General features: G+C 40.8%; 1 protein-coding gene across 1 annotated transcript in view; it reads right to left on the minus strand.

The window, feature by feature from the left end:
- Window positions 1-8,118, minus strand: part of DARS1 (aspartyl-tRNA synthetase 1) — a 73,381-nt gene extending 65,263 nt beyond the window's left edge. The window contains exon 1 of the mRNA XM_072418111.1: window positions 7,979-8,118. Within this exon, the coding sequence (XP_072274212.1) occupies window positions 7,979-8,001 (23 nt within the window). The 5' untranslated portion in view covers window positions 8,002-8,118. The remainder of the gene's footprint in view (window positions 1-7,978) is intronic.
- Window positions 8,119-9,497: the final 1,379 nt, after the last annotated feature.

Genomic DNA, 9,497 nt, shown 5'->3' on the forward strand with positions numbered 1-9,497 from the left:
GTGTGTGGTTATGCAAAAGTCATAAAATTCTTAATACACCAACCCCAGTCACACATAAAGGTAATACTATATACACATTTAACTATCACTATTATAAGTCTACTTTATAAATAATATTATCCTGTAACCCTCTACATTTGTAGACCCTTATCAGTACTACTGTACAATCATAAAATGACCCCCCCTATAATCAAGATACTTTACTTCGACATCAGGTAGGAACAGTATCTAGGAATTCATACTACTATAAACTTCACTATACTCCCCCTATAGCTTAATCTCAATTTATCTTATATTTTTTTCTTACACCTTTTACCTTTCTGGTTACTTCTATATACATTTTCATTATATATTTTCATAAATTTATAACTATATTGATTTATGTAACATTTGGACATGTGGTTTTGACAACTGATTCGATGCGTGTAAACACTTGTTCTAAGTATATTTTCCTATGTCATAGTTGTTTGCGTGTTGGCTCTTGCGATCCCCTGAAGAAGCCCAGCAGGTGAAACGGTGCCTCTCGCTCACCCTAGATTCATGCTGTGTTCTAAACACAGTTTGTGACCTAATCAATACAGTAGTGAAACTGTGTCTAGCCAGCCAAGTAATTCCCCTTTGTTTGGTGGCTTATTACATAACTTACCCAATGTATTAACCTAACCACCCATCTATGTAAGACGGTGGCCCTTTTACTTTGTACACCATTAGGTTAAATGTAAATATTTTTGCCAAAAAAAACCCCTCTTCACTCTTTCCAAATTCCCTGTAATATAAATAGAGCCCATAGTGTAATTCTAGCATTAAATAAGATATAATAGTGAACTCTCACACCAACACATTCAGTAAGATAAGAGACCCCGGATGCAGAAGGCTGACAACCTTATTGCCACAGCCTACCTGGGGGTCAGAGAGGTTTTTACATCTTACAGCATGACATATCTTCTTCATGAGACCAATTTATGCTGACCCCAATCATATGGTGTGCTTGCCTGCCTAAAACAAATACACTTTTAATGGAGGTAAAGACTGGATTTATTAGATTTTATGTAAGGATTTGAATCTCTGTTTATTTTTTTTTCATTGCTGTCTGTGTCCCTGCGAGAGCGATAATGAAAAGCAGTGGCATTTGTATGCAAAATCGAGGCAAAAGTGCCAAGACCTGACCCTTGGACTACACATGGGATCTAAAATCTGTGTTCAACCCAGAATTTGTTTAAGCTGGATGGGAAGAAGGTGTAGGTGGGTGGCAGCCTCTGTATTGAGACCAACTCTTCAGCAACCACCTAAAAACAGCCGGGTGGTTACTGAAAGTTGCTGGGTGGTGCGTCCAGCTAAAAGGACATGAGGAAGCAAAGCCCTGCCTCTGCAAAGAAGGGCACTTCCATACTGCAATAAACACGGAATAGTAATGGAAAGCATGAGCAGCAGTGGGTCATCATACAATTCTGTATGTTAGTTTTTTGTCAGCCTTTTCTTTTAACAATTTAATCTGAAGACAACCATGGGGTATGGTGTGAACACATAAATGTTAAGGAAACCAGCCCTGGATATTTTAATTGAGACAAATCCAATTCCTAATATAGAAGGGGGGTAAAGGATGAATGCACCCAAAGAACTGAACCATCATTACTGGCAGCTTTGAAAAGAAGTGTACAGAGAAGTGTAATGAATCCCTTTTAAATTAGCCCCCATTATACTTTATGGAGAAGATTTCCCCAACCAGGGTTTCATAGAACCCTAGGGTTCCTACAGAGGTTGTTAGGAGTTCCGTTAGCAATTAGGACCTTTTAGGTTAGTTACCACTGACACTAATGGTCTTTTTGGCTATCTGTAAGGGTGATAATCTTCCCAATGGCCAGCAATGTAAAGGTGCGTACACACTTCCAATTTTTATCGTTCAAAACGAACGACGAACGATCGATTGGGCAAAAATCGTTCGTAAAAAAAGTAACCAACGACGCCGACGAACGAGGAAAGTCGTTGGAAACGAACGACCGGCGGATCGGATTGGACGACGATCGTTGACCATCGTTCGTGTGTACGATCGTTCGTTGATCGTCCATGGTCTGAGCATGCGTAATGAACGAACGTTCGTTCACTTCCTGTCGTGCACATAGTTCCTCTATCGCTCAAACGATCGTATCTATTGTGTGTACAATAACTACGAACGATCGTGTCGTTATCTCTATGTGCAGGATCGGTGCTATACGATCGTTCGTAGATATCGTGCAGGATCGTTCGTCGTTCGTTTTCCAACGATAATAATTGGAAGTGTGTACGTAGCTTAAGAGTCATTCTTCCCATTGATCATGTAATATATTGTGAGCTGTATTGCTACGCATAGGCATGACTATAAAGATTAAAAGCAGAAAGCCTTTGTGTTCCCATTACAAAAAAAGAGGAGAGTCATATCTATATCTCTTATCTATAGATCTATAAACTCATTTGACAATGAGGGGGCCCATAGTATACATTATGATAAAACTTCAATCATCTTTGCTTGTTGCAGCCTAAACACTTTCCAAAGTGACGGCTTTGTTTACTGTGCATCACAAGATGAAAACCAAAATGAGGAATAGAGCACACTGTCTGCACCCAAGTGATGAAACTGATTAGAAGACGACTTGAAGACCCCAAAATAGAGAACGCTCGGGTGTCACAGTGACGTCACTCATTGTAAAACACAGAGCAGTAAGAAGAGGAGGAAGAGGGTCTGCAGCCAGCATCTGGAGAAGAAAGCTGATGTGTAAACCACAGCATCTCATTCTGAAGTCCTGATAACCCCACAACACTGCGACACCTGCACTGTGCAACGGAACAGCTAAGAGAAAACACAACAGATGGAAGCTGTTTGTGTCTGAGCATTACCGTTCCTCATTACTAAACCAACTTGATAACAGTTGTAATATGCACATAATAAATTGCTACTTATAAATACTTCAGGCAAAAGCAAAATATAAAGATCAAATACATAAATGGGAGCGGTTTACAGCAGAATAAACTTAGATAAGTAATTGCAAGTAGACAGGTTCTTGATTTCAGAACGGAAAGGCCATGTTCCTTCTGCAATAAAATAAACTAACCTGCCTGATCATAGACTTATAATCACACTCCCCTCTTCCCACGCTGTAATGGGAGCCTCCATCTTCACCCAGTCCTCTTCCAGGTTCTGGTCTTCGCCCATCTTCATTGGCCAGGTCAATAAATTATTCCTTCATGAACTTCTTAGTGTACTTTAGAAAAAAGGGCAAACAGGCATGTATATTTTTTTATATATTGCATATTTGCATTAGGGACTATGGCTGTTCCTTCTGCAATAAACAAACTGCTTGTATTGTTTTATTTGGATCTCCTAGATTGTAAACTCTTTGGGGCAGAATCCTGTGTCACTGTCTGTATCTGTCATTTGCTACCCCTATTTAATGTACAGCACAGAGTATAATGTTGGTGCTATATAAATATTATTTATCAATAATAATAATCTACTTTAACCTGCCAAAAGTTTCTGTCCACACATTTCCATCTATGTTCACATTGTATGTCAATGCAGTCTAGCGAACTCTCAATGTCTTAGCTCCACTTTCCTCCCATGCTGCCATGAAAGTCCTGACAATTTTTTTCTCTTCCGCCTACAGCATACAGTACCTGTCATATCATTCAACAGGAGGTTACAAAACAGGAGCGTTTCCGCACCTTACAACAACATCAGCCAATGGAAACACCCCCTGCTTTGGTCATAGACAACCATAATAAACACATTAGGGAGGGTTTCCATCGACTGATGAAGTTGGTAATGCCCCCCTGCTGTGCAACTTCATGATGAATGTGGAGTAGCTGGGCACACATATACAGAAGGGAACCCAGCATCCATTCCCTCAGGTCATTTCATTCCATAGCACTGGCACTGAAGAGGACATTGTGGGAGCCAGGTCATTCCTTTTATTTTTTTAGAGTTTATTTGGTGCTTTATTATTTTGCATTGCTTACTTACCAAAATTGCAAGCAAGCATGTTGGATATAGGTCCACTTTATTACATGTATGTAAAAAAAAATCATATATATATATATATATATATATATTCCCCCACCTCTTAGATTGTAAGCTTTTCTGGGCAGAGTCCTCTCTTCCTCCTGTGTCACTGTCTGAAACTGTCTGTCATGGGCAACCACTATTTAATGTACAGCGCTGTGTAATATGTTGGCACTATATGAATACTGTTTATTAATAATATTAAATATATATATATAGGTAAATATGTAAAGAGCACTTTAATCACAAGCTATAAAGCTATGTACGGCTGTGTGTACGTAGCCTAACTGCGTAGAATTATGCAAATCTTTTTTTATTTTGCTAAAGCTGCCCATTAAAGTACAATTCAGAAGTCAGAGAATTTAGCCTCTGAGTAACTTTCATGAAGACTGCAAACATTCTTCAACAAAACAAAAAGCACCATTTTTGTTTACTTAGCAGCCCCACTGGCAAGCCAGCTCCTAGGGTCTGCAGAGCCCACATATATTCTGCAATCTTCTATATATCTGCAAGTATTAGGATAGCAGTGAAGCCTTTAAAGTAAATATCAGAAATTCCCAGTTAAATATAACCACTGCAGCAATACCAAACGCATTCCAATTCCCAGAGCAATAATAATGATGATGATGATGATGATGAATGTGTTCTATATGCAAGAAGACAGCTGTCAAATTGACAGGCCCCATCTTCACTTTTCAGAGAGTCTCCAGTGAGTTGTGATGGGTCCCTTCCTCACTTCTAGGGATTCTCCAGTGAGATATGACAAACTCATCTGTAGATGACAAAACAAAATTCCATACGGGGCAATTACAGAGACAGAAAACCCCCTATCAGTCAATCACGAGTGACTCATGAACTGCTGAATATGAGATTACTAATCTGAGCTGACCATCACAAGATCGGTCAGAGGGGGTGATGCCAGGAGTAAAACAACATGTGTTACTGTCAATCACCTATGGCATGTGTGACACACACAGGCAGCACTGACACAAGGCTCAATTTACAAAGATAAAAAGAGATACTTTAATTTAAAAAAGTGACAGCAATTCTCAGCGTTCAATGAGAGATGAAAATTGCAATGACATGATAATGAAGATCCCTAACCTGGTGTAAAGCTTTGTTAATTGAGTCCATTGTGCTGGCTAGAGAAACAAGATTTATAGTTTGCAATAAGTTTTTATTTGTTGTTAGGAAGTATTGCAATAAGCTTAATTTGTTGTTAGGAAGTATTGCACAGCTTTTACTGCAATCCTGAACAGGCAACAGGAACACGTCTCTGGAACATGATGCAATTCCCTGCAAACAGCCGGACACAGATTTTGTCACACCCAGTACACAGTTCTGGACACAAACACTTCTGCTGCTTTAAAGAATAGAAGTTTATAGAAAACTAACTGCTACAATCGTACACAAACTTTACAGTGTTCCCCCCAGCCCCTTTTAACTGGGCGCACCACCCCGCTGTTTTTGGGTGGTTATTGAAAAGTTGGGTCACAATACAGGGACTGCCACCAGCTTACAGCTTCTTCCTACTCAGCTTGGAAAAAAATTATTTCTAAAAAATTTTAAAAGTCACTTTTAATATATTTAAATCTGCAATTTTGTACTAAAAATTCTGGTATATCTGCCATAAGGGTCAATGTTCAGGCTCATCCTGTTTATAAGGTGACAGCGTTTTGTCCCGGTCTCCATCACAAGCTTTCCGAATTCGGACCACAAGCAGCTCTTTTATCATTGCACTTCTATAGTTTAGTGAATCTGCACAGAAGAGTTTATAATCTAGGAGGTGGGAGGTATCACACAATAGGAGGGGGATATGAAATGGTGGGCGAGTAGTGAGGGTTTTAAGAGACAGAAGAAGACGAATAGATACATTTGAAAAGATAGGTTTTGAGTGTTTTTTTAAATGTGTAGAAAGTAGGAGCAAGCCGAATAGGACGAGGAAGACTATTCCAGAGAGTTGGGGCAGCTCTAGAAAAGTCTTGGAGCCGTGCGTGTGATGAGGTTATGAGTGAGGAAGTCAGTAGTAGGTCATTGGAGGAGCAAGGAGAGTGGCTAAGGAAATATTTTTCTATCAGGTAAGGTAAGTGGGACAAGAACTGTGGAGGGATATGAAGGCAAAGCACAGGAGCTTGAATTTGATTCTAAGTAAAAAAAAAGCCATTGAAGAGAACTACAAAGAGATGCAGCAGAAGAGGAGCGATGGAGAGAAGGATGGATGAGTCTGGCTGCAGCATTCATAATAGATTGTAGAGGAGAGAGTCAGGTTAGAGAAATACCAGAGAGGAGGAAGTTACAGTAGCCCAGATGAGAGATGATAAGAGCACAAATAGTTCACAGCTGTGTGCTGCAGAGGCATTGGATTGCCATTCCAAACTTCCCAACGCACTTCGCTATGTGTGGGACTATGCCTCGTGGTAACATACCTCAGTCTGGACCCCTGGGGATACATGTTCCAAGTTTAATTCCCAAATCTCTCTCTTGGTACCTTTATATGTTTGTTACATTTTGTAGTAATGTTACACTGTGAAATCACCACTAAGGTTAAGAAGACCCTGTCCCCATTACCTTCATTCATGTTCATCCCATAAGTTTACATGTGCATTTATGTTTTTTTATGAACCTTTTTTATTCCATGTGTATTCATGTAAAAGCCCCAAGACCAGTGCCGAGTGCTGACATCTTGCATGCAATATTAGCAGCCCCAGCACTTTTATACAATTCTAAAACAAGGCTGTCCAACTCCAGTCCTTGCAGGCCAGGATCAACACACATTTCCTGAACAGACAGCAGTGTAATGATATGGGCAGAATATAACTATGAATATATGAAAACCTGGCCTCTATGTGGCCCTCAAAGACTGGTGTAGGACGGGCCTTCTTTCTCTCCCCCACTGCATATACATAAAAGGTTATGTAGGGAGGCGAATTAGAGAGCTGGGTCAGCACTGAAAATTAGACACTCCTATTAAAGGGTTATGACATGCAGGGGCCGGGGCTAAGGATCTGACACTCCCCTGTGGAGTTAGATTTTTTAGCAAGTTCAGTAACAAAGTGCAAGTATTTTAAATACTTGATTTTTCTGTGCATTTACCTGCAATTTTTTGGTGATTGGATCTCTTTAATCAAATGCAAACTCTCATAACTTTTTAAAGTGTTTAGAGAGTGTGGGTGTGTAGCGTATGATTTTTATTGCACCTGACAAAGGACAATTCACTTTCTCTCTGTCTTGCTGGTTGGTGTCACCACGACAGGAAGTGAGGGGAAATGCTACATTTTCCAGGTGTCAGCAGGACAAGTAAATCTTTCATTAGGTCTTCATTGTTCTGGTGACAGCTGTCTGCATACGTAAGATTTTCCTTGCCCAAAACAACCATTGCCCAAAATGACCATTTGTGGGCACAAATCTGTCACCCGTGTAGCTTAGAACCCCGCAATCACTAGGTCTGATCACTGATGTTTCCTAATGGTCAAGTTCAGGGTGCCACCTGCTCATCCTTCCCCCTGTCCCATTCATACAGAGCTCAATAGTCACAAGGCTTGGGAGAACACTCAGTTCCTGTTGTGTCTCTGTACAGTGGCACATGTATGGGTAAAAATAAATTGGTAGTGATTTTTCTCTGTTATATCCAGAAATAAAAAGGTTTTAAGCTTTACATCTTAGATCTTACAGCTCTGCACAGATCACACCCTGCCCTGCTTACCCCACATGTGTCTATAACTCAAAACATGCGTGGAAGCAATGTAAAGAACTACAAGGCTCAGCATGACATTTGTCTGCACAGCACACTTAGCTAGCATCACACTTCCCCCAGGGCAAGAAGGGGTTAAGACAGGCCCGGAAGCACCTACATAGCCTGAAGCACTACAATTCCCAGCACGACTTGTCCCCTGCCATGTCACCCGCACACCGTCCCTGTCTGGGGTGACAATGAGCCCCTCTTACCCTTTATTCTCCTCCTTAGTCATGGTGTTAGCAGCAGGACACTGAGAGCCCCAAAACCGGCTTCTTCCGCCAGCAACGTGCACAGGATAGGAAAGGGGGAAATAATTGGCTGATGCACACTACAGCAATGTGAGGGCAGTGCAATAGCAAAACTGTCCGGTCAGGAAATAAGCAGCGGAGATTGGGTTCCGAGGAGTGAGCATTGAAGAACACATTTCTAGTCATAGGTACTTATATAGATCTGTAATTTATAACACAAATAATTAATTTTGTTGTACAAAGCTCTGTGTCATTGGATGCACTTCTAATTAGCTGTTTGTTTTATAGGGACTCTGTCAGTGTAACCTGAAGGTCCTCACAGTGTAAATGTTTTTCTATTTTGCTCCCAAAGGCCTATGTCTCCCATTTCCATTGCACCCCTACAATCAGTTTTTTCAGCATCCAACACTTCCGGGAGTGTCTGATGTCTGCACTTCCCCATTGTGTGCTGTGGTTCCATCCACTGACCCCTCATCACTGTTGAGGCCTATATTGAATTTAGGGTCAGGGGATGAAACCATTGTGTGCAGCGGGGATGAAGGCTTCCAATTCCTGGAACTGGAGTAAAACAATATAATAACCTCATGTGTACTGCAATAGTTATGTAAAACAACTAAAAAAAACTAAATCAGTGCATGCCAGCCTTCCTGACTGTATAAAAAGCTAATAGGAGTTAGATTCATGCTCATTGTTGGGTCTGGTGACCACTGCCTGTGTTACATTCCATGCTGCATAAAATGGCGTTATATATATACAGTTACACTTTACACTTAAAGTGGATTTAAAGTTTCCCTGTAAACATTTGGTATCTGGCAGGGATTTATTGCAGAAAGAGACAGGCAACATCCATTCTACAATAAACATTCTTACCTGTCTGATCATTAGCTTCAGAGCTGAAAATCGCCGAGCTACACTTACACGGCATTGGTTGTCAGGATGCCGGCCACATTCTGGACTCCCCTGCAGTGCTGGGACTGAATGAACTCCTGTCCTGGCTAATCAACATGGCCAAAGACCACGAGGAAAAGAAGAAAAGAAAACAGATGGTGATGCCTGCGGCAGAATGGGGACAGATAAGTATACCAGGGTCCACTTAAAAGCTGGACTCCAACTCTACTTTAAAATTTGCTCAATAGTAGAAAAAATTTTCTGTGCTTATATTGTATGATGTTTTTTTTTCTGTCCACACTTTGCATTTTACACAATATGCAATACTGTCATGGTCTCACCTAATTTCCAGGCTGATGGACTACAAGCGTCATCAAGCCCTCCCCTGTAATTCTTCCACTGTCCCTGACCCTCCCCTTTCATCTACGGGCTGCTTGGGATGTCTATCAATTCATGTCTGCGTCAGGTGAGAGCTAGAGTCCATTAAGGAACATCCACTCCTCTGCTCTGAATGATGACATAAACTGGATCCTCTGGTGCACAATGGGAAAAGCTGTAGTTAGAACACCTTATTATTAATAATAATTAACAG

Source organism: Pyxicephalus adspersus, chromosome 7 (genome assembly GCF_032062135.1).
Source record: "Pyxicephalus adspersus chromosome 7, UCB_Pads_2.0, whole genome shotgun sequence".
Taxonomy (NCBI): domain Eukaryota; kingdom Metazoa; phylum Chordata; class Amphibia; order Anura; family Pyxicephalidae; genus Pyxicephalus; species Pyxicephalus adspersus.